The sequence below is a fragment of the Lissotriton helveticus genome, chromosome 1_1 (assembly GCF_964261635.1).
Source record: "Lissotriton helveticus chromosome 1_1, aLisHel1.1, whole genome shotgun sequence".
NCBI lineage: Eukaryota > Metazoa > Chordata > Amphibia > Caudata > Salamandridae > Lissotriton > Lissotriton helveticus.
Genome location: NC_136057.1, coordinates 145,523,269 through 145,548,796, shown reverse-complemented (window position 1 = coordinate 145,548,796; position 25,528 = coordinate 145,523,269). Strand labels below are relative to the sequence as shown.

Here is a 25,528-nt window from a genome sequence, read left to right as displayed (position 1 = left end):
ATGAGAAGACGACAAATTCATGTCTTTCCATATCTCGACGACTGGCTAATAAAAGCCAAGTCATTCAACCAGTGTGTTCACGCTCCTTAAACCATCCAGCTGCTACACCACTTAGGATTCACAGTTAACTACCCCAAGCCAAATCTTCAGCCCTCCCACATCATCAGTATCTAGGGGCCACAATAGACACATCCAGAGCTCTAGCATATTCCAATCCAGCCACGATGGCCAGTATGCAAGCCCTGATCAACAAATTTCAACAGCACTCCCTCCCAGCAAGGATATTCATGCAACTCATAGGAATGATGTCCTCTTGCATGTTTATCATACCTCAAGCAAGACTTCAAATGTGCCTCTTACAGGAATGCCTAGCACTTCAGTGCAACCAAGCTCAAGGACATCTTACAGATCTGGTGTTGGTGGACAGCGCACACCGCTCTCTGCAGTGGTGGAACACATCCTGTCCAAAGGGCGGCCGTTCCTCGAGCCAGTTCCACAAACAGCAGACAAATCACTCGCAGGTTGGGGAGCCAATCTCCTAAACCATACAATTCAAGGCAAATGGACCACTCAACAAAAAGGGCTCCATATCCATCACCTAGAATTACTGGCAATAGTTCTAGCATTAAAATCATTCCAAGTACATGACAGCACAAGACCTAGTCCGGACGGACAACATGACAGCTATGTATTATATATTGAAACAAGGAGGCACACATTCTTTGCAGCTGTCTCAGCTCGCACAAAACATTCTGAGATGGGGAATGCCACATAACATATACCTCATGCATAACATCTTCCAGGAGTTCACAATCAGATTGCGGATCTCCTAAATCGGCAGAAGCAGCACATATACGAATGGAAACTTCATCCTAAAGTTCTTCAACCATTTTTCCAAATGTAGGGTCAACCAGACATAGATCTGTTTGCCACACATGCAAAATGCCCAAACTTTGTCGCCAGGTTTCCACACCCGTTGTCCAAAGGCAATGCAATATGGATGGACTGGTCAGGCAAACTTGCGTACGCTTTTCCGCCACTCCCACTGATTCCCCTAGTCGTACGCAAGCTCAGAAAAGTCTCTCAAAATGATCCTGATGGCTCCCACATGGGCATGCCAACCGTGGTTCACAACACTACTGGAACTCTAAATAGTTCCACGCCAAAAACTGCGCCTCTCCCAAACATTGTAACGCAGAACCATGGAGAGATAAGGCACCCCGATCCAGGTCAACTGAAACTAGCGATCTGGCTCCTGAAGTCCTAGAGTTCGGTTATCTTAACCTTCCACAGGACTGTATGAACGTTATTAAAGAAGCCAGACGCCCTACTACTAGAGCTTGCTATGCAGCAAAATGGAAAAGATTTGTCATCTATTGCAATAACCCTATTGATCGTTGGATGCTTCCATCCAGGACATCATTTGCTACTTGCTACACTTGCAAAGATGTAATCTAGCATATTCGTACATACGATTACATCTAGCAGCACTTGCTGCTTATTTACCAAACAAACCACAATTGTCACTTTAGAGTACCTGCAATTAAAGCCTTTATGGAGGGCCTTAAAAGAATTCCTCCCCGACTACCACCCTCTCCGGTGTGGAATTTAAACATTGTTCTTACCAGACTCATGGGTCCCCCCGTTTGAACCTCTACATAAATGTGAATTTCAGTTCCTCATATGGAAAGTAGCTTTCCTTGTTGCAATTACCTCTCAGAAGGGTAACCAAGATCCATGCTTTAACCATACAAGAACCTTCTTACAAATACATCGTAACAAAGTGGTTCTCAGAACAAATCCAAAATTCCTTCCCAAAGTCATCTCTGCTTTTCATAATAATCAATCAGTTGAGTTACCGTTGTTTTTCCAAAACCCAGACTGTGGTAGAGAGCTCTTCACACACGGTTCAATGTGTATGTAACCCCATTGGCCGATATCAGGGGTCATGGCTTTCAGACCATCTCATATGCGGACGACACGCAGCTAATCATCCCCATTGGGGAGGATATCATATCCACCCAATTGAGGTTCAGAAGCTGCATGTCTAGCATTGCCACTTGGATGAGGAGGAACTTTTTACAGCTTAACTCCTCAAACTGAAATCTTGCTGTTTGGGAAGGCGGAGGCCATCTGGTCACCGGAGTGGTTGCCCGCCGAATTGGGCGATGCCCCTGCACCTAGGAGCTGTGCGAAGAACCTGGGCATCAAGATAGACAACAAACTATCCATGGAGTAACAGGCCAAGACAGTCTCAGGTGCCTGCTTTGGCACCATGAGGATGCTTAGGAAAGTCTTTCCTTGGATCCCTTTGTCAGCAAGGAAGACTCTTATCCAGTCACTCCTGGTGAGTCGGCTGGACTATGGAAACTCACTGCTGGTGGGAGCAAGGCAAGATCTCTTATCTTGACTCCAGGTAGTGCAGAATACGGCGGCCCGCCTTGCCCTCAACAAACCGGCAGGGACACCATCAGCCCCACTGCTGCATCAGCTACACTGGCTCCCGGTGAGGAAAAGAGCTATCTTTAAGATGCTCTGTGTAGTTTACAGATCGCTACAGGGAAATGGCCCGGCCTACCTTAGGAATAAACTCAGGTGGTATCAGCCGGCCCGACAACTGAGATCCAGCAATTCCAACTTTCTGTGCACCCAGAAAATACGGAGGGCACGTAATGGCGGTAGAGCTTTCTCCTATTTGGCAGCTAGCCATTGGAACATGCTCCCACAAAATCTCAGGTCCTGCGGTGAACTAACCAACTTTAAGAGACTGTTGAAGACATGGCTCTTTTAAATAAACATCCTCACTGTCGTTCTCTTTGTACAGCGCCGAGAGATCCCCTCTGGGATAATTCGTATGCGCTCAATAAATCCACAAATAAAAAATAATACACTAGACGTCAACAGAGCAATACTTTATTACATTGATGGGACTAAACCCTTTCACAAAACAGCGGTTTGTAACCTTCTCCCCCACCCCATAAAGGTAACCCCATCGCCAAAGCTGGGATCGCCAGGTGGATAGTAAAATGCATTCAAATATGCTACCAAAAGGCTAAACGTACATTAACAATTCCCCCTAGAGTGCATTCAACACGCAAACTAGGGGCTTCCATGGCATTCTTAGGAAACATTCCCTTTGACATTTGTAAAGCAGTAACATGTTATACACCACACACCTTCACCAAACACTATTGTGTGGACGTGCAAGCTAAACAAGCTTCTGTTGGCCAGGCTGTTTTTAAAACCGTTTCAAACCACTACAACAGATAAAGGTGACCACCGCTAAGGGAGACACTGCTGTACAGTCTATGCATAGTGTACAATCTGCAGCTCATATGCCTCAAACGGAAAATGCTACTTACCGGTATTCGTCTGTTCTTGGCATGTAGGGCTGCAGAGTTGTACACGCCCACCCGCCTCACTGGAACCTGTATCTGTTCCAGTATTATCTTAATTAGATACATTCACATGGACATCTCTTACTTACTAACTCAATTTCCCATCACGGCGAAAAACTATTTAAGTTGAGTTGATGCCCATGCGCACTATCGTCCAAAGGAGGAGTCCCCTATCTCGTGACTGCAAAAGACTCTTCCAAGACAACAACAAAGAGCAAGCACCAGATGGCGATCTATGCATAGTGTACAACTTTGCAGCTCTACATGCCAAGAACAGATCCATACTGGTAAGTAGCATTTCCCTTCAATCATTCACTGGGTTTCACAATGCTTCTTTAAATAAACCCTGATTGTGTACAGTGCTGTGACCTTATGACCACACAGTTCCTCTGAAAATAACTTCATCTCACTATGCCTCAGTTCCCTTGTTGTTCTCAAGTGCTAGATCAGTGGCTGGTTTTTTTTACTACCAGATTAACTCCAGCGCCTTGTCCTAGTTGAAATGTTATGGAACCGAGTCTCCAAGCTATTTCCACATGGAAGGGTGGTTTGGACACGCTAAACTAGGTTTTGTACTCAAAAGACTTTAAGATTAAATGAGCCCACACGAAACTGTTGTAGGAAGAAAGCTGTGAGTGGAATACCCTGTTTCTGCATTGTCTTGAACATATCTTTTAAGGTTAGTCAAACACCTCCCCAGTCTTGACTGGGACAAGAGAATGTGATTTTGTTTTGTGGAGTGGAGCCCACACCAAATAGTTGGAATCTAGGGAAATTGTTTTTTCTATAGGAGAAAATATTTCAAACCCCCCTCCCCATAAAAAATCATTTTAATAAGAGGGTTAATGGGTGCTCTGCAGATTTTCACACAAACCTAATTGTGCATGTATACACATGTGCAAATGAGTTTGGTTCCCAGTCAGTCATCTGTGAACTTTGAGTTCCTGAAAGTCGAATCTACACCATTGCAAGGTCATGAAACCGTAGGTGCACTTTTGTGGCTTTCTTTATGAAAGTGGCCGGAAATGATATTTTGTAATTTTTTTTTTTAACTTTGGTTCTCCCTTTTTATTTAACTAATATTAAACACGTTTTCATAAATGTCTTATAGAAATTGTATTTTTGCAGCATGAATCTTTCTCGATTCACTATGCTGTGCATTATTCCGCGGTCTTGTGGTTGGGTCCGGATTCGTAGTCTTTTCTTTTTTTTTTTTTTTTTTTTTTTCTTTTTTTTTTGTAGCCCAGGTGGGCGTCGGCGTCACACCCCTTTGGGTGTATTTCCGGTGACGTCGGCATGCTTCCTGCGGAAGCTCCCACTCTTGGGCGCCATCTTCAGATCCTTTTTTCCACGGTCGGGTCTGGATCGTTCCCGTTTGGGCTCCAGACATTTTTGGAGAAAGAAGAAAGAAAATACAGAAAAGACGAGGAGAAGTCATCTGAAGACTGCAGGGGACTTCATCGACGAAAAGCCGGCAAGGAGAAGGCGTTTTTTCATCGAGATCCTCGACGAACACGCGACCAGAGAGGCCCTGGACGCTCGATGATGGACAACACGCCGTTCAAGTTCTGCCGTAACTGCCACCACAAGTACGCGCAGAAGGACCAGCACCCGGTATGCAACCTTTGCCTACCGGTGAACCACGAAAGCGGAGACTGCAACGCCTGTTCCGCCCTGAAGACCCTTCGTGTGAGAGGCAGAGGGTAGCACACGCCACCCTGCAGGGGAATGCCCCGACTCCGTCCCTCTACGAGCTGGGGATGTCCTCCGAGGAAGAAGACAACGCTGCCGCCGAAGACGACAGCTACACGGTCGTAGAGACCGATTTCACGAAGACTTCTGACAAGGTAGGAGACTCTTCGGCCCCCAAGAACCCGAGAGACTCTGAGTCTAGAAAAATCGAGGGCAAGACCCCGAAAGCGCCGCGACTACTCCCAGGCCCAGCGGATCCTCCGAAAATCGTCCCCGAAAAGGATCGATCGACGCCGAGGGAGAAAGACACAACTGACGACGACGACCAGAGACCCAAGATCCGGTCCGACGTCAAACTTCGACGCCGAAAGGTACGGCGACGAACCATCCGCCGAAAAGAACGGCCGACCCATCCGACGCGGAACACGCGGCAGAGATGGAGAAGAAGAGAAGGCGCCTCGAGGCCAAAATGGAGAACATCATGCAGCGGAAGAAAGATTTCGATGCAAAGATGAAGGCCTTCACGATCCCTCACAAGACCAAGCCACCGGTGGTGGAGGCAGTCGAGGAGGAGGAAGAGATCGCCGAAGTCGTCGAGGAACAAGACCAGGACGTCTAGGGGATCGACGACCAGGAGGAGTACGAGAATCCCTATGATAGTTACAACTATGGGGAGGAAGAGGAAAGCAGGACGGACGCAGACTCGACACCCTCTGACCTACAGGAGGTAGATTACATAGATGTCGACACCGACAGCCCGGAGGAGGTGGTCGACACTTACCCCTCGAGGCCCTCGCCGCCGGACGACATCGGGGCCTATAACTCGGTGATACAAGCTGCCGCAGCAGCTTTCAAGCTCAAGCTCGACGAAGAGAAGCAGAAAGCAGACTTCCTTCTAGAAACATTGCTCCCAACACAAACGAGGAGCCAGTTCCTTCCAATGCTCGAGAGCATCTTGGCTCAGGGGAAGGAAGCTTTCAGGGAGCCCGCAACATGCAAGGCAGTAACTCCCAGAACTGAGAAGTACAAGCATTCCACAAAGGACCCGGCCTACATTCAGGGCACGGTCTCCGCAGACTCAATTATCACGGCCACAGCAAGGAGGAGGGCTAACGTACCCACTACCTCGGGCCCACCACCGGATAAGGGGAGCAAAAGGATGGATCTGGTGGGCAGAAGGATCGAACGGAATGCCGCGACCCACTGGCGCATGGCTAATTCCAACGCCCTGATAAACCGGCACATGTAGGGGCTGGGGCAGTTGGTGAAGGACTTGCGCCAGGATGCCAGGCAGAAGGCCGAAAAGCTGGTTGAAGAGGGAAAAAACGCTGCAAATTCTTGCCTTAAGATGGCCCTGGATGGGGCAGACACCGCCAGCAGGCTCATGATGATGGGCGTCACGGAAAGGAGGCACGCCTGGCTCAGGATATCCGGTTTCAAACCGGAGGTGCAACACAGCATCCTGAACACACCGTTCAACGGCAACACGCTTTTCAGAACAACAGTTGATGAAACGCTTAGTCAACTGAAAAAAGATAACGAAAACAGCAAGATCCATGGGAGCATTGCAGTTCAGAGGGAACAAGAGGGGCACCCCGTCACGGAGGCCCGGCGGGAGAGGCGGAAACCAGCCAGGTACATCACACCAGGCTTTCCAGCAAACGCACCAGGCAGACTCGCAGACTCAGCATGGTCAGCAGAAGCAGTCCTAGAAGTACCAACAAAGAGGCCAGTTCTTTCGAGGGAGAAATGGACGGGGACAAAATAGAAGAGGGGGGCAGCAGCCCACCTCTAAGTGACTTCAAAAAACTGTGTGCCCGCCCACAAAAAAGATCCCAGGGGGCAGCACGTACAGATGGGTCAAGACAAACTAGACACCTACGACCACATGACACCAGTGGGAGGAAGATTAAGATTTCACCTCCGAGAGTGGAGAGATCACATCAGACAAATGGATCCTCAACATTATCCAATTCGGATACTGCATAGAGTTGGAGGGGAGACCAACAAACAGAAAACCAAAAAGAAAGCCACTAGCAGGCAAGCAGCTGCAGTGTCTGCAGGAGGAGGCAAAGGAACTCCTGCGGAAGGAGGCCATAGAACGGGTACCCTTCAAGGAAAGAAACACAGGAGTATACTCTACGTACTTCCTGGTACCAAAAGTAGACGAGACAATGAGACCCATTCTCGACTTACGGTTCATGAACAAATTCATAAGAACGCAAAAATTCAAAATGACCTCCCTGCAAGAGGTGCTCCCACAATTGCAGATCGGGGACTTCATGGTCACAATAGACCTCAAAGACGCATACCTGCACATTCCAATGAACAGAAAGCACAAGCACATGCTCAGGTTCACCATCGGAGAAAGCCACTACCAGTTCACGACACTGGCCTTCGGACTAAAGTCAGCACCAAGGGTCTTCACAAAGTGCCTCGCAGCAGTCGCAGCGCACCTACGAAGGCAAGGAATACACGTATACCCTTACCTGGACGACTGGCTGGTGAAAGCAAACTCATACCAGAAATGCAAGCTGCACGCACATACAGTGACAAGCACGCTCATAAACCTGGGGTTCTCCATCCATTGGAAGAAATCATCAATGGAGCCAGAACAAGTGAAGATCTTCCTGGGAGCACAGATCAACACCTTACAGGGCAAGGTGTTCCCCAGCAAGAAGAGGGCGAGGGCGCTGGTGAAGGAAACTCTCCCCTACCGGAAGGGACAAGCTCGGACAGTGAGGACTGCGAGCAAGATCATGGGGATGATGGCATCATGCATCCACCTGGTACCGAATGTACGACTCCACATGAGACCCATTCAAGAATGGCTACAGGAGCAATGGTCACAAGCTACAGGCAGTTGGGAGGATCTAGTGGTTGTAACGCACGCAGTGCAGAAGGAGATGACATGGTGGACCATGGAGAACATAGCAAGGGGAAAGCCTCTAACGCCCCCAACGCCAACAGTGACCATCACCACAGACTCATCCCTGAAGGGATGGGGCGCTCACATGGAGGAGCTCAAGGTGAGGGGACTGGACACCAACAGATGCGACAAAGCACATCAATTACTTAGAATTGAAGACAATCTTCCTTGCACTGAAAGCCTTTCAAACAAGACTGTACAAACACAAGGTGTTGATACAAACAGACAATACCACTGCGATGTTCTACATCAACAAGCAGGGGGGCACACAGTCAGCCCCGCTTTCAACGCTGGCGCAGGAGATATGGAGATGGGCCATCCCTCTCAAGATAGACCTGCTAGCCATACACCTGCCAGGGAAGGACAACATACAAGCAGATTGGCTCAGCAGGCAGACATCGGCATCCCACGAGTGGGAGCTCAATGCTCAGGAGACAAGGCGCCTATTCGACAGATGGGGAACTCCATCGGTGGACCTGTTTGCCACACGCCAGAATGCAAAATGCCAAAACTTCGCATCCAGGCAGCCCGAGGAAGGGTCACTAGGGAATGCCCTATGGATAGATTGGTCAAGGACATTTGCCTACGCCTTTCCCCCGATACCACTGATGCACAGAGTACTGAGCAAGTGCAGAGCGAGCAACATGACACTGATACTGGTCGCACCACAGTGGGCGAGGCAGACCTGGTACTCGCAGATCATGGAGATGACAGTGTGCACCCCACAGATTCAGCAGGAGGAAAGACCTACTCCATGCAGAACGGAGAGGTGCTACACCCAGAGCCAGAGAGCATGAGCCTAGTAGCGTGGCTCCTGAGGACATAGAGTTCGCACATTTAAGATTGCCAGAAAGTACCCTGAAGGTCCTGCGGGAGGCAAGAAGGCCTAGCACTCGGAAGTGCTATGTTGCGAAATGGAAAAGGTTCACAATATGGTGCAGACAAGAGACTTCACAATAAAATGAAGGACTCCACAGTGCTAAAGTACCTGACGCACTTGCTAGAGAAGAACCTTAGCTCATCCTCTTTGAGTTCACTTGGCAGCGATAGTCACCTACACAAGGGGAGAAACTTGCAGGAGTTTCTTCACATTACAGGTGGTGAAGAGATTCCTAGAAGGTGCGAAAAGGATCGCACCACCCAAGCGCGTGCCGCCACCTGCATGGAACTTGAACATAGTCCTAACGGAACTCATGAAGGAGCCCTTTGAACCGCTCCACAAGGCGTCCTTAAAGATGCTAACTATGAAAACAGCTTTCCTGGTTGCAATAACGTCCTTACGCAGAGTAAGCGAGCTTCAGGCTCTGACGCTACAAGAACCCTACATACAAATACACAATGATAGGGTTGTGATGAGGACTGACCCAAACTTCATGCAGAAGGTGGTATCTAAATTGCACATGAACCAGTCTATACAGATACAGAGTTTTTTCCAAAAACCAACTGCCGCAGAGCGAGCTCTGCACACCCTGGACGCCAGAAGGGCAGTCATGCACTACATTGAGAGGACGAAGGGACACAGGAAAACAAAACAGTTTTGTGTCATTCGCCAACAGTTACATGGGAAAAGCAGTAACCAAAAAGACCATTGCACGATGGATCGCACAGACAATTCAACTCTGCCACAAGCGTGCAGGACAAGAGCTAGCAGAGGGGACACGTGCCCACTCCACTAGGAAAAAGGGTGCTACAATAGCCTTCCTGGCTAACACACCCATACAAGACATATGCCTGGCGGCAACATGGGCTTCGGTGCACACGTTCACGAAGCACTACTGTGTGGACATACAGATGAACAAGGAAGCTCAAGTTGGACAGAAGGTGCTACAGCACAATTTAATACCCAACGCTAATCTTCCACCCAACCGCCACAGAGATGAGAAACCGCTACAAAATCTATGCACAGCATAGTGAATCCAGAAAGATTCACGCTGCAAAACGAATAGTTTTCTTACCTGTCGGTGTAGTTTTGCAGCTTGAAGATCTTTCTGGATTCACTAGCGAACCCACCCACCTCCGCCAGAAAGATGAGGCTGGAGAGAGAAGAGGTGGAAATAGAACAAGTGGAAAATACTTTGAAGGTACAAAGTGGTAAAATATCACCTGAATAGAACATTGCCATTACTTCGGAAACGAAAAACACAGAAAAAAAGAACCCGAAGATGGCGCCCAAGAGTGGGAGCTTCCGCAGGAAGCATGCCGACGTCACCGCAAATACACCCAAAGGGGTGTGACGCCGACGCCCACCTGGGCTACAAAAAAAAAAAGACTACGAATCCGGACCCAACCACAAGACCGCGGAATAATGCACAGCATAGTGAATCCAGAAAGATCTTCTAGCTGCAAAACTACACCGACAGGTAAAACTATTTGTTAAAGTTGGCCTTAAAAAATGTTCACTAAAATATAGCAAACAAGCTGCAAACTCTTTTCAGAGGTTTGGTACATTTCATTTTGAAACAATCCGCAGTGTTGCTTCCATTCTTTTGCATGTATTTGCCTAAAAATAGAGCATTTTGGAAGCGTTAGATAGCCACACGTCTTCCACGGGAAACTCCTCAATAGTCTTTAGCACTGAATAATCCCCGCTCATATGCGGGACCCTGGAGCATATACAAAAATACAGGTATGTATATGCAAAAAAGTACGGAGTACCTCCAAAAACATACATATAAACATGCAGCCTATTATACCTCAAATAGGCCAATATGCTAAAACTACATGGGTTTCTTTTTAAGGAAAATTATTTTGCATATAAATACTGTAATTGAGAACATACACCCCAATAATGTTCCAAGACAGCACTTTATTTTCAGAGAAAACAAGAAGTAATAGCATGCATTTAGCCCATAGGCTGCAGATATGAAAAACACCACAGTTCAAAAAACGTGGCACCTTGCCTTTAAGACTTCCCAGAACTTGGACACCATGCCTTTAAGACCTCTAGGAGCCCCCTGCTCCCATCATGCACCACAGGTGAGAGTTAGGTCAGTTCTTTTTTTCTGGCTCATTCTGTGAGGGCCCTAGAGCATTGAGCTCATCAATGTTTGATTATTCTAGTCAGAAATTGGTTTATTTCATCTTTACTCTAAATTTGTGACTGGAAACTTTTTCAGTTTTCTGACCATTTTGAGAACTATTTTCTGTCAAATGATGGCTTTATTATAATGTCCTTCCTGTGGAAAGAAAATGGCAATATCAGACCCACACTCTGTTTGCATTGTTTGCCATCATCACACAATTCAGAGAAATGTTACTGGCAGCAATTCTATAGAAGAACTCTGCGCGACAGGGAGAAGATAAGACTACATGCCTTACTGAAGAGAGGAAAAGGACATTCTAAAAGTGGCCTTAAGAGCACTCCTTCCTTCAAAGAGGGCCCTTCTCCAGAAAGACACAGTAAACTGCATTGATCGGCTTCTCCAGCATCCAAAAGGAAGCAAATTCCTGATTGTTCTGCGTCAAGATCTACGTCGGAAAAGCAAGCCTGGCATGCAACGATGTCTAAGGACAGATTGCCATCGAAGCGACGAGATCCTCTGTAGCCGAAAAGTAAGTCGCTGTTGAGGCAGACTAATTCTGGCTCGAAGTATGTTGATCCTGAGAGACCTAAGTCAATGTCCAAGTCTGGGTAGATGTCGAGAAAACATCAGTCTACGCCGAGACACCGTCGGCGCCTAGATCGCCGCCGTCACGACAGTCTGCGTCGATAGGATAGATGTCCAGGACCCGCCGCAAGCCTACAGGCGGTCGAAGACTCCACCACAGTTCCATACAGTCAACGTCAAGTAGACCGGCGTTGAAGACCACGCAGCAAGTCTACAGGCGGTCAACATCAAGGACTCCATTACAGTCCCATTGGCTGTCTACGTCGAGACCGTGTAGGACATCTTCACACAAACACTAGTCCCCAAATGCCTCGCTGCAGAATTAGGTAGACGTCTAAGGTGGCACAATCCGTGTCATCGGCAAGAGGGCATAGTTAGACGTTGAGGGAGGAAAATCCATCGGTTCCATCAGGAGAAGTGCCAGAAAGGCAGAGGTCGACATCCAAGACCATACGGTCGACGTCGAGGGAAGTGTCCTCTTCGCCTGGCATTAATATTGTGCAGATCACACTGGTCTGGATATCCGGTTCCGGGAGAGAAGACTCCTTGGCAGTCTTTCCCCAAGATGGCTATAGTGTTCAACACTGGAAGGTTCCAGACGGAGGTCTGGACTTGGATTCCTCCCGAACGTACTCTCCCTCCATGGTCTCTGCTGGGCCTCCTACTGCATCCATGAGGGCTTCTCCATGCATGTCCCTGAGGAGAGCTAGGTCTCCATAGGCTCGATGCTCACGATCCAGGACACAGGGACAATCTAGGTCTAATCCTTCATCCCCAAAAAGGAGATGGAGGTCCCTGTCATGGTCCACGTCCTCAAGATCTTCTATAAGACTATTCACCAACATTGTCTGCGACACCCCCAGCCAGAGTGTCCCCAATTGATGGTAAAAGGATTTTTAATGAGGTTCTATGCTGGGGTGGCAGCAAACTGAACACTGTGTCTGCATCGATTGTTAGTCAGTCCTATTTGAAACCCTGCACCTCGGCGAGGCCTCTGCCTCCTTTGGTCCCAGGTCTGCTAGCGATGCAGACTTTCCTGACTCTGGCTACAGTGAGCTCAGTTCCCCCACGTATTTCCAAGAAGTACAAGGCCCCTGATCAGGATCCACTGTTTCTTCATGCGGATCCTTATCCAGATTCGGTCATAGTGGTGGCAGCCAGGGAAGATCGTTCGGAGAAGAACCGTAAACATGGACTTGCTGGGCGAAAGGATGTGCAACACATTTGCATCAGTAATGAAGGTGGCTAGTGCCTCTGCTCTCCTGGGGAGGTAGGACCGGTCTCTAGGCAGCTTCTCTGTGATTCGGGCCAAAGAGTCCCAAAGGTCAGATTCCCAAGAAATCCTGCAGGAAGGTGGCAAACCAAGTCATTAGTGAATTTGCTGACCCACCAGTTCTGGCTGCTCATGGCTACTCCTGGGGTGGCATGGTGAACAAAAGAGTGATGGATTTAACCCAGATCTCTTGACTGGAGGTGAATGTTTTGATTTGTTATGCATTCCATATATCAGTTGTCTTTTGCTTCCTCGCTCTAAGTGCGCTGGGTGTGCCCAGACGTGGGTCCCGGGCTCACTGTGCCACTGGATTCAAGCTATCCTGGCTGAAGAGGTGTGGAACCCGAAAGGGGTCCTAGGATGCTTGTTTCCGGTCCAGGGAAAACCTGGCTTAGTAGTTCGGGCTGGACTGTTCACAAGAGGCACCGGTTCAAGACTGATTTGCATATAGCCAGGTCTAAACTGGGGTGGCATGGTGAGCAAAAGAATGATGGATTTAACCCATATCTCTTGACTGGGGTGAATGTTTTGATTTGTTCTGCATTCCATCAATTGTCTTTTGCATGGCTACTCCCATGGTATTTGCTCTAGACGCTCAGCCTGGTTGCATCTCAGGGGGCTGAAACCTGATGCACAGCGAATTGTGAATCTGCCCTTCAATTCACATCTCTATGGCTCTCATGTGGAAGATGAGATTTCCAAAATGAAAACTGAGTTGGACACTCTGAAAGCCATTGGACTGGAGAAACTAAGAGTTCTGACCATCGACCGGTGCTCTTTCCAGCAGAGGATTCAAACCACTCACTGGTCGACGCAGCATCATCAACCCAGGTCTCACTAAAAGTTAAGGACTGGTCGAGGATGGGGAGCTGCAAGACTAGCATCTTCTGCAACAAAACAATCTGCAAAACAATGAGCTACGGCTTCCCCCTTTCCCATTAACCACACAGGGGTGAGGTGAGGGGGGTGTATTATGTTTCACTTAGAGGAGTGCAAGAAAACAACAGACAAGTGGGTACTGAACATTGTGCAGAATGGCTATTTGCTCAGATTCAAATCCCCACCTCCATCAGGCCCACCCCTAGAAAAATGTCTCCAAAAACACCACTTGTTGCAAGCAGAGGTGAACAGTCTTCTGCAGAAAGATGCCATAGAAGCAGTCACCGTTCCACAACGAAGGTAAGGCATTTATTCTCATTTTCTGGTACAGAAAAGGGGCCCTACCAGAGAGTACAGGCCAATACTCAACCTGGCGCTTTTAAACCAATTAATCTGCAAAGAATGTCGGCTGTTAGCACTGCGCCAAGGGGACTATATATGCTCAATAGACCGACCTGCAGGACGCCTACTTTCACGTACCGCTTTTCAAGAAACATCGGAAATGTCTACGGTTTCAAGTAGTGCTCCAGTACTTCCAGTTCAAGGTTCTCCAGCATGTTTTCGAAATGCATGGCAGTAGTGGCAGATTTTCTTCGCAAACCAGGGATATTCATATATCCTTACCTGGATGACTGCCTTCTGAAGAGCTCATCGGCCACTCTGCTAGAGTCCTCTCTCATACGGCCTTTAAATGTTGAGCAGTCTGGGCCTACAAGTCCACTTCAAAAATTCGATCTTAAACCCAACCCAAAAAATGCGCTACCTGGGTGCTTCTCTGGATACCACAAAGGCAAGCGTGTGTCCGGAGGAGAGGTTATCCTCAATCCGCGAGAAATGCCGCAATCTTCTCCTTTCTCAGCATCCCACAGTCAGACAAGTGTCATCTCTGCTAGGCACGATGGCGGCATACATCTTCATGTCAAATGCCAGATTACATATGCGTCCTCTGCAGCAATCTCTGGAGGACCAGGTACCAGGTCGCTGAGAGGACTGTTTCTCCTCCAATCGGCCAGGGATTCCATCAGATGGGGGATGAAGCGATCCAATCTACTGTATGAAGTTCCTTTTCACCAGAACCCACCTATTTAGACAATCGTCACGGATGCTTCCCTCCAAGGTTGGGCTGCTCATATGGGTTCTCTCCAGGTGCAAGGGCTTTGGTCAGACAGAACCAGGGTATCCCATCAACCTCTTAGAACTGAGCTGTACACCTAGCACTCGAATTACTCTTCCTTTCTTTCCAGTCACGTTCCCTGTTAGTTCAAACATACAATAATTCATTATCTGAACAAACAGGGAACCCGGTCGAGACCTCTCTGAAGTCTTAGACCATCTGGAAATGGCTTCTCACAAGAAATCTGACCATTGTGGCGATTCATCTCCTGGGGACTCAACGTCCAGGCAGATGCCCTAAGTCAGGACTTTGTCGAAGCGCACAACTGGGTTCCAAACTAGTTGGCGAAGGACCTTTTCCACCGTTGGGGAGTGTCAGACATCAACTTGTTTGCAGATGGAGCAAACGCAAAATGTCTCTGCTTTGCATCCAGGTTTCACCAACCAGGTTGATTTGTAAATCAGCCACATGGCGTTCAGTACACACTTTCACTCGCCATTACTGTTTGGACTGACACAGGCGGATGCTCAATTGGGGCAAGCCTCGCTAAGATTTGTTAGGATAATTCATACTTGAGGTGCTCGTCCACGGGAAAGTGGGTATGGGCTTGCTATTCTGTTCAATGCATATGACTATTGATGAGTATCCCCTGGAAGAGAAGGATAAGTTACTTACCTGTAATCCTAGTTCTCTTCCAGGGTTATACTCATTAAAGTCATAAGCTACCCTCCCACCTCCCCGGACGAGTATTGACAGCATAGTAGCGTTTTGCACATTTGTCCCTGTTCCTACAGGTTAGTACACTGTAAAAAAGAACTGACCTAACTGTCACCTGTGGTGCATGATGGGAGCGGAGGGCTCCTGGAAGTTTTAAAGGCACAGTGTCCAGGTGCTGGTTAGTTTTAAAGGCAAGGTGCCAACTTTTTAGTACTGTTTTATCATTTATGCAGCCTATGGGCTAATTGCTTTCTCTAAAAATAAAGGGCTGTCTTGGAACATTATTGGAGTGTATGTTCTCTATTACAGTATTTATATTTATATGCAACAGTGTTTTCCTTAATGAGAAACCCATGTAATGTTGGCAAAGTAGCCTATTTGAGGTATAATTGGTTGCATTTTTATATCTGTATATATGTGTTTGAGATACTCTGTACTTTTTTGCTTAAACATACACATATATGTATCTTTAGGTCTCGCCTACGCAGGATGCATGCGCTGCATAGGAGGGGACCTTTTGGAATCTTTCAGGTTTTTTAGCAAAAACGTACACGTTTTGTATTGCAACACGTGCACGTTTGGCGTTTCCCTTGCAGGAGCGAGCTTTGGGGACACCTGTTGGTAATTATCTTGCAAACAGATGGTGCCCCTGCTCGCTCCCGAAAGGAAAACGGTGTTTTTTCCCTGCTTTCGCTTTCCCCCGCAACCCCCTCTTTTAACTTATCCGTAGACGCTCGTTGTTTCCCTGCTCTAACCCTTGCTTTATTAATGACTATCATCTGCTCTTGTCTAGCCTGCTTTCCTGCATCGGAGTCTCGTTGCGTGGTCTCTCTTGACTTATTTTTTTGCTGTCTCTTGTTGGCTACCAGTTGGCTTCATTAACGCATCTGCTGGGATCTGGGAAAAAGCAGGTGCCATGTAAAAATCCCCGCGTCATCCACTCCCGGTCGTTCACTAAAACCCAAAACATGACGACGGCTGCTATTTACCCTGCAGCTGCAAGGCTGGCAACGAGCACGATGTGAAAGTGCCGTATTCTTGTGACTCTCTGTTCTGCTACCTTGCATTTTTCTTCCAAGTGGCACCTCCCATTTTAATCCCTTCAACATGTATGATCATCTTCAGAATGTGTTTCACGCGAAAGGACGTCCCTCGTAATACTATTTATTTGCTAGCATAAAAACATCTAAAACACTGTTTTCCCCCACCTTTATGAAATAGAGCCCGCGGCATCCTTAAGGCCACAGTTGTTGGCAGTTCCCTCGGTACTAAGTATGTATTTCAGCTAAGATCTGGACCATAAAACTTTATTTCTATCAGCTGCTACTTACTTATGGGTTACTTTTTCGTTCTCTATTTACCTTTTTTCCAGTCTGTTTTTTTAATTCAGAGATAAAATTATTTCCAGACTAGACTTTTTGAACGTTCAATTACAAGGTCCTAAAGGCGAGACCTATTGGCTATGCCAATCCTTGTTGTATATGCTTCGGGGTCCCCCACGTGGGTGGGCGATTATTCAGTGCTTATGAATTTGAGTATACACCTGGAAGAGAACTAGGATTACAGGTAAGTAACTTATCCTTAGCAAGCATGCATACTGTTTCATTAACAATTGTCTGCAAGCTGGACCGTTCACTACATTTCCTTAAAGTCCTCACACTTATTGTAAAGGCTTTCGTTAATGAACCATAGTTTTGAACATCTTATCCTCATGAATGCAAAGTCATGTTTTGGCAGCACAGTCCGCTTACCCATTAACCTACGGTGGTGCTGTTAGATGAAGGGTTTTTCCTGCAGCGAGCGGGGCCTAATTGTCTAGTGGACACTAACCTAAAAACTTACTGTCCTTGGCCCTAAACGATCATGGCATCATGCATGTCGGACGATGGGAATTCCTCACCCCTACTTTTAATGTTGTTCACTTAAATGTACCTTCCTTTGGAGGCCTGCAGTGTACTGGCAGCTGTGGTGGCAAGACCCTGCACATTGCACTATGAAGGCATTTTGCATGGGGCCAGCCTTACTTATTATTGAGATTATTTAAGCAATCCGAATAGCCTATGCCGTTTAGCATTTATGGTTGGGACAGGCCATGTCCTAGGGCTGTATTTGCCTGAGCAGGTCTTGTGTATTATGCTCTGTACTGACTAGAGTAGGTGACTTGTGATTAGTATTGGCTGGAGCGGCCCGGCTGATGAATCCAGTGAAGGTTCTAGGAGTCTCCTCAATTCCCCATGCCCCACATTCTGTCAAGGCATACTGTTGAGACCCTGCTACCAACAAATAACCAGTTAATTAGTGCAGAGCTTACTGGAAATGGCCCCCTTGCTTATTGCACAGTATTGCCTGGAGAAGGCTCCTTCAATCCTAGCAAGTATCCTCCCTCCCCTATTGTGCTTTGTTAGTGGGAGACTGAAGCAGTAATCACAACCTCTTGTTGTGCCCATTGCTTTATTCAACCAGGCATATTGCGTAGTCATTGCTCTAGTCAGCATGCATTGTGCCCAAAACTGGTTGACAAGCTACTTCATTCTTCATTGTAGCCAGTGCTGATTATTCAGTACATGTGGGGCCCAGACCTCCCTCAATCGCATTGTTGGCCGAAGCAGGTCCCCCACTCAGTACCATGTTGGTTTGTGCATGTCACTGTTGGAGTTTATTTATGAATGTTGTGGTTCCTGTTTGGTGTCTTGCTGATCTTGGTTCTCATTAAGGCCCTAATTTGTGTTGGCGAAGAGGGAACTCCATCGTTACTGTTTCCTGCCTGATTCTGATGTGGGCAGACTTTACATTTGGCCGCTGCATTGATTACTCAGTTACCACTGTGGTCAAACTTCTCCGATGGAGGAAGGGTTATCGGAATTGGCTAAATGCCCGCCCATTTAGGATGGGTGGACATGTAGCTTGGCTTTTACTATCTGTCACCTCCAGGCAAACCCTGGCAGTGAGGAACAATAAATGATGCCCCACTTGCCATGAGCAATGACTCCCATGATGAGGAGGGCATGATCTTTTTTTATTTTAAAAATAAAATCCAGCAAATCGGCCCCATTTCTCTTTTGCTTGATTTTCAACTGTTCTGCAGGACTGGATTGGTATCCAAGAGCTGATGCTTACTTGATGTAAATGTAATTTTGCTTTTCCAGGTAAAAGGCGGTATAACATCAAGCTGTGGAAAACATTTACGGACTGCTTCAACTGCCTCCCAATCGCTGCTATTGTAGACGAGAAGATCTTCTGCTGCCACGGAGGTGAGCAGCCAGTTTGTCTGGATAAGAGTGAGGAATTAACCAGGCAGAGAAGCAGCTTTCACTGCTCGATGAGCCACGTACTTTAAGAAAATTGTGGAGGAATTTATCCTGATGCAGTGCTGTATTCATGAGCGACTCATTGATTCAATGTCTGAGATGGTAGATGTGGGATTCTGCAACAGCCTGGTCTGCTACTTTGGTAAAGCAGGCAGGAGTAACTCAGTTTTTGCTATTCCTATCCATCCAGTCTTGAGGTGGTGGGGTGAGGGCCCGTGGAGCATGTTAATCTACAAATGATTCTGTAACTAGCTGTGGTCCATTTCCATACTGGCTTTTTCTTCGCCCTGTTGTAAGTCTGCCTGAAAGCTGAAACTGATGTTGCACTCTAAAATGATAGCAATTGAGCACCTGCTAAAACAGTAAATGGTTCGTTATTGAATGTTTTATGGTCCACGGACCGAAAAAGATTGGATTGCAAACTTTTAGAATCTTCTCTAGGGCTGCTTTTTCAAGATAGGTGGCCTCTATAAAAACCTAGAACAGAAGCAGCTGAGCTGTTTTTGCATACCCTGCCTCCACACCATCTGATTAAGACTGCACTGCAGACATTAATCGTGTCACGCTCTACTTTATCCCTGTTCATCTCTGCTGTATGGCAAAAGGCATGCATGAAATGTCAGTCTGTTCTAAGGTTCACCCTCCCCATCCTTCCAAAGTTCCTGTTTTTCTGTGTCTGCATTGATCAAAATATTCTCATCCTTTCCTTCATATGCTCCCCAAAGTAAATTGTTTAAATTTATAATGGAGATGGAATTCATGACTGTAGAAAGTATTGGAGCATTGTCCCAGGAACTGTTCTGCATAACCTTCCAGTACCAGTGTGAAGGTCTTGCTGTCTGTTCAGGAACTGCAGTCCGAGTTTTAGCCAAATGTTGCAGGTGCACACATTCATGAGCACCTTCTGGTGAGAAAGCAGTGAGTTGTAAAAACCCTTTTCGTAACTGTTTACTAAAGTACTTCATTATGAGAGAGAATATCCAGGATTAAGAGGGGGACTGCAGGCCTTTTGAGTCCACACTAACTACTTATAATGCACACTTTGTATGACAGATCTGTTAGTGCTGATTTAAAAAGCCAGGAACACAGCCGAGAGAAGGTTTTTTGTTTGTGTTTTTTTTTCTTTAGAATTAGTCTATCTGCTTAGCTGACCCTGAGGTGACAGGCTCTAAAAATGAAGCTCTGGACAGATCTGACCCTTTAAACGGTCTCCAAGCTAGATGGTTAGTAAGTGATTGGGAGTACTTGTAAGGTCCCTAGCAGGTGTGGGGCTATAAGTGTGAAGAGGACTGGTTTTCAAATGTTATGACTTTGCCCTGTTGTAACTAAAACATCCAAATTTAAACAAGCTCCTATTTGGGTGTTGGCCAATGCAAAGCTTTTCTAGCTGGCATGGTAAGGTCCCTTTCTTGCAGGCCACGGAACAGACTAACCACTGTATTTCTGCACGAACTACTAACAAATTGACAAAAGTAGGATGGTCTGCTGAATGCATCGGAAAATCTGGGGTGAGTCAGAAGCTGGCCTCCAGCAGTCTACAAGAAAATCATGAATAAGATGGAACACATTGGAAAAAGGCACTGGACTCTGGGATTCGGGTCCCCACCTTGGAGAAGAGGGCACACGTGGAAGACTGCACCTGTGCTTCTGATGGATTCTTCAAATTGCAAATTCCTCAATATTGAGGGTCAGGCACCAAACTGAATCAGAAAATGTTTTCATAACTCTTCCACGTAAGTAGGGGACATTGGCTCTGTACCTATGCCAACAGTGCTTGAAGTCCTGCTAAAGAAAGGAGCAGTGGAGTTTCAGAGCAGGAGTTTTGGCGGTGGTGCTACTGTCTGTACCTCCTTCTATGGAAGAATAGCAGTTTTCTCTTGAATCTTTCTCTGCAAAGAGATACAAGAGGTTGAAACAGAAGACTGAATACTGCTTGGACTTGCAGGATGAGCATTTCTATATACCATTCCTGCAGTCTGACAGGAGCGGTTTAGTGGTGGGGTCCACCGGCTACCAGTTTGTGGTCCTTTTGGTCTAGAATGAGCACCTCCAGCCTTTATGAAGGTTAGGACAATGGTATCAGAAATGCAGGCATTTCCATACCTAGACAACGGCTGCTTCAGAAATCTCTGGAGATGTCACTTGCAGGCATCCATGCTTGCTTTACAACCTGGGGGGGTTTCAACCGTATACCCAAATCTGAACTTTGAGCCCTTTCGGATCCTCCTGTTCATATTGGGCAATACTGGATGCAACATTCCTTCGAGCATACCCACAAACACATAGTTCAACACGTTCAATCCACGATTGCTTTATTTCAGAGTGGCTTAGGTTCCAGCCCATAAGTTCTTACACCTGCTGGCTTCTCGGATCTTCTTGGCCATTCATGTATACTGGCACATCTCCAGTGATGCCTCTATAGGCAGTGGTTGTGGGAGATTGTCGGACATCACAATTCCCCTGGGACACTTGTGGCAGAGATGTCCTTCCAAGGTGACTGATGCTTCCACCCTAGGGTGGGATGCTGATCTGGAGAAGAGGTCTGGTCTCTGGAGAGCAGCACCTGCATATCAACCTGCTTGAACGGAGGGCAATTTGATTGGTGCACAAGGTTTTCCTTCCCTTCCTCAGCAATCCCACCTTCCTCCCTGTTTTGAAGGATGGGCATTTGGCATTAAGGTTCCAAATACTTAGTTGCACTGCATCTCCGCTTACATAAGGTTGTACTTGTCATCCCACTTCGTTTGTGCCGACAAATGGGTCAAACTGATATCTGCATGCTGGGGTGGGTGAGGTGGTGTCAAGGGAGACTGGGCGGGCTAGAGGTCTCAGTAATAGATGTTCTATGTATAGGTTCTTTCAGTAGGCACCATGGAGCCCAGTTAGTTGGACTATTCAGATCTAGTTTAGCCCGCTCTTTCAAACAAGGTATGCTTAACCACATGGTTTGGAAGGATGAATACAATAGTTCTTTAAACTTTGTCCTCTTCCTCCACCACACCTGATGGGGCCTCAAGCCATGACTCCCAGGATCGGCTGGAGAGGTGCGATTATGTAGTATAAAACTATTCTAAATTTACCTGCTTTGCATTATTCTGCATTCTAGTGGTTGAGTCTGGAACAATGTTTTACTAAACCTTTTACTGCGAAGTGTTGAAAGGCTGCTCTTCATGATGTAGGCCAGCGCCTCCAACTTTCTCCAATAAGCTACTTGGGCTCAATGAAAATCATCCTGGGCTACTAATAGTGTTGTAATAGCTACATCAGACAAGATGGAGTTAGTAGCCGCCTTATACACCTTTACCCGCAGTAAAGAAGTTGGTGCATTAGGCAGGATTGCCAGCAGTAATGTAAACAAGCATTTGCAATGTAATGGGTCTCATTACTTTAAGTTTGAGCCTTGAGATCTGTATACCACTCAAAAGGTAACAGTAGCTATTTATCACTGATCAAGAGTACTCTCAACATTGAAAGCCAGTCTCTGCTCCATGAAATCATTTATCATGGTGTCCCTTCCACCATGATTTCATCCTAGCAACAAAAGTCTGAACTGCCTGCCTCAGTGGAGGTAAACTCAAACGAGCACTGGCGTAACTGAGGTATCCACCCCTGCTAGAAAATGAGGGCGAGCTGCATGATGCAAGGCAAAGGAAAACTATAAACCTAACCACTGGGCACATTGTAGCTCACCCACCGCAGGCTACACTATCTGGCCAAAAGAAGGTCTTGCACTTAAAGTGACAGTCTTGGAGGAGTTAGAATTTTCTGTGTACATTCCCCATCTAAGTCCCACTCTGCCAACACAGATTCAGACATTGCACCTGATCCCGACCTTCCAATCCCTATGTAAAGCCCATCTCTCAGAATCCGAATCCTTTGTGACTGCTTTGTATGACCACAAGACCCCAGCTTATAACGTTACCCAGTCAAGCCCTTGGCTCCTTCTGACACCACCTGTTGCGTAGCTTGCTGCAGACTAGGACCAGTGCAAACATGTTATGGAAGAAAATGAACTTCCTGATGGTCACGCTCTGACATTGCTTGGAAATGTTGAAGCATACCAAAATGCTCAACTGAACTTTAAGGACTCAGCATTTCTAGAGAACCCCACTTGCTTCAGGGAACACATGCCACCCAAGTCACTAGATATGAATGCAGCTCTAACGCGCTTTCCCCTCAGCCCTCTACCGGCTGGCAGCAGGGTAGGTGTGGCTGCTTAGTGGAGAATAGAATTCTTCGGTGGGCCACTGTAATACATAGGCTGTCCGGAAATCGGTTAAAACCAAATGTACCGGGGGGCGTGGCCAAGATGGCGAGCTAGGAGGTCGCTTTCCGCGTGAGCTCCCGAGACTCCGGAGCCTTTACACCGCCAGTCACCGCTGATCTCCCCCGGATCGAGTGGGAGGCGGCGCCCGGCACCGGTGAGCGAGTGCCGCCGTGGTCTGGGGATCCCCGGTGCCCTCCAGGACTTAGCGGAGCCGAGTTTGAGCGATCCCCGGACAGGAGGCCTGCAGCCAAGCCGGGGGATGCCTGTGGGTCGCCCTACGGAACCCGCCGGCGGACCCGCCAGGAGTCCTTGTGGGCTGCGGGAACTGTCGGAGGGGGGAGCGCCCCCAGAGCGAGCCGTTAGCGGGGCAGGGGAGTCGCATCCCGCAGCGGACCGTCGCAGCGCCACCAGCGGCCTTCAGGGGCGGACCAGGAACATCCAGCTACGCGACCCCGGGGATCCAGAGGGCCGTGAGGCCTACCCCGGAGCGCCAGCCTATGGAGCCCTCCACTGCGCCCTGCACGGTCTGGGGGGTCGGCGCAGTGACCGGAGGGCACTCCGCAACGCACAGAGTGGCCCGAGCGAAATACAGGGACCCCGCCCGACATAACTACCAAGCAGGCCCCGGAGGGCCTACGGAGAGACGGCGGCGCTCAGCTCGAGGGCCCTACCTGCGTGGGGGCCCTCATCCCTTCGCCACACACGACACCGGAGACGGACTGTGACGCTGAGACCCCCCGGCGGAGACCTAGCGGGTGCCGAGCTTTCTGCCTGAGCAGGACATTGTGGGGCACGAGCACAACGGTGAGGAGCACCGGCCTCGAAGCGGATTAGCCTGTGCCACTTACTGCGGCGTGGGGGGGGCTACCCAGACCCTTCCTAACAGACTGCACTGCTGCATATACTCCGGAGGCCCAGAAGAAGGACCAGGCGGCACACCACTTGGGCGTGGACACGACGGGGTGGCTTCCGCCTCCCCTGGACTCTATCCTCCGCGTGGTGAGGCGGGGTTGGAGCCCTGCTTTCGGCAACGGGTGGCTGCACCAGCCCTGGGGACACGACGTGGAGGTCTAAGGGGCCCCACCGCTGCTCGGGACCTTATCAGTGCCCTCTGCACCGCCGGGCGCTCCTGCCGCTGCGATGTCTGGCAACCGAGGGGGTAAGAAAGGTGACCGCACCTTGCCCGACATGCTGAGCAGGGCTGCCCCAAGAAAGGATAGGAGCCAGCCTGCCCCGAGCCCTCCATCCAGCTCCCGAGGGGCGGAGGGAGGGGAGCCTCCAGTGACCCGCTCGTTTCTAGAGTCGTTGTTCAGCACCCTCAGGGAGGACTTCCAGGCGCTGAAGCAGGAGGTAGCGGGGGAAGTACGTGAGGTGCGTAGGGAGGTTGATTCCCTTGGTGAGCGTGTAACTGCTATAGAAGAGACTGGCCACACCCGCGACGACGAACGCACCTGCAGCAGGAGGTTCTGCGGCTCAGAGACCAACAAATTGACCTCCAGGCCCACGCAGAAGATCTCGAACAGGTCCAGGCGCAACAACATTAGAGTCCGAGGCGTTCCTTCTGGAGAAGGGGAGGACGTGACCGCTTACCTGGGTGATATGTTTCGCGACATCTTGGGGGAACCTGGAGACTTTCCGGTGAGGATTGATAGGGCACACAGAGTAGGCCTGCCACGACGGGCTTCGGCTCCAGCCCCGGACATCTTGGCCTTCCTGCCGCACTTCCCCTTGAAGGAACGGATCCTATGCGAGGCTCGACGTCGGCAATCACTGAGTTTCCGGAGTCATCAGGTGGCGCTGTTTCAGGACTTATCTACGATCACCCTTCAAAAGCGCAAATCCTTCAAGATCGCCACTGACTTCTTGAGAGAACACGACACGCAGTACTCGTGGGGCCACCCTTTCCGGCTTATCTTCCGCTGGAACGGCACCTTGCATCAGCTCCGGTCCCTTCAGGACACTTGCGAGGTGCTGGGGATCACTGCAACGGACACTGATACTCCCACGCCTTCCTGCCGACGCACCACCAGAGATGGGTGGCAGACTGTGCGCCGGCCGTTAACTTGCCGTCGAGACCTGACTCACCCACAGTCAGGGCTGAAATGGACAGCGCGATAATGGTGGTATCCAGAGACCCGTCGTCTGGTGATGTGGCCATGACGGCCTAAGCACACTCCGGGGGAGATCCTGATGGCCTCATCTTCACAGCAGGTGTGGGGGTTCCGGGGGGGAGGGGGCGGCGGGGGGATGCAGGAGGTGGCTGGACGTCCACACGAATAACTTACCACAGACTTGTCCGATAAGGACCGGAATGGGACAATGTTTCTCGTTCAAGGGAAGTTG

At 48.5% G+C, this 25,528-nt stretch overlaps 1 protein-coding gene across 1 annotated transcript in view; it reads left to right on the top strand.

The window, feature by feature from the left end:
• Positions 1–25,528, top strand: part of PPP1CA (protein phosphatase 1 catalytic subunit alpha) — a 176,492-nt gene that overhangs the window by 129,947 nt on the left and 21,017 nt on the right. The window contains exon 4 of the mRNA XM_078659196.1: positions 18,757–18,861. Coding sequence (XP_078515322.1) covers positions 18,757–18,861 — 105 coding nt within the window. The remainder of the gene's footprint in view (positions 1–18,756; positions 18,862–25,528) is intronic.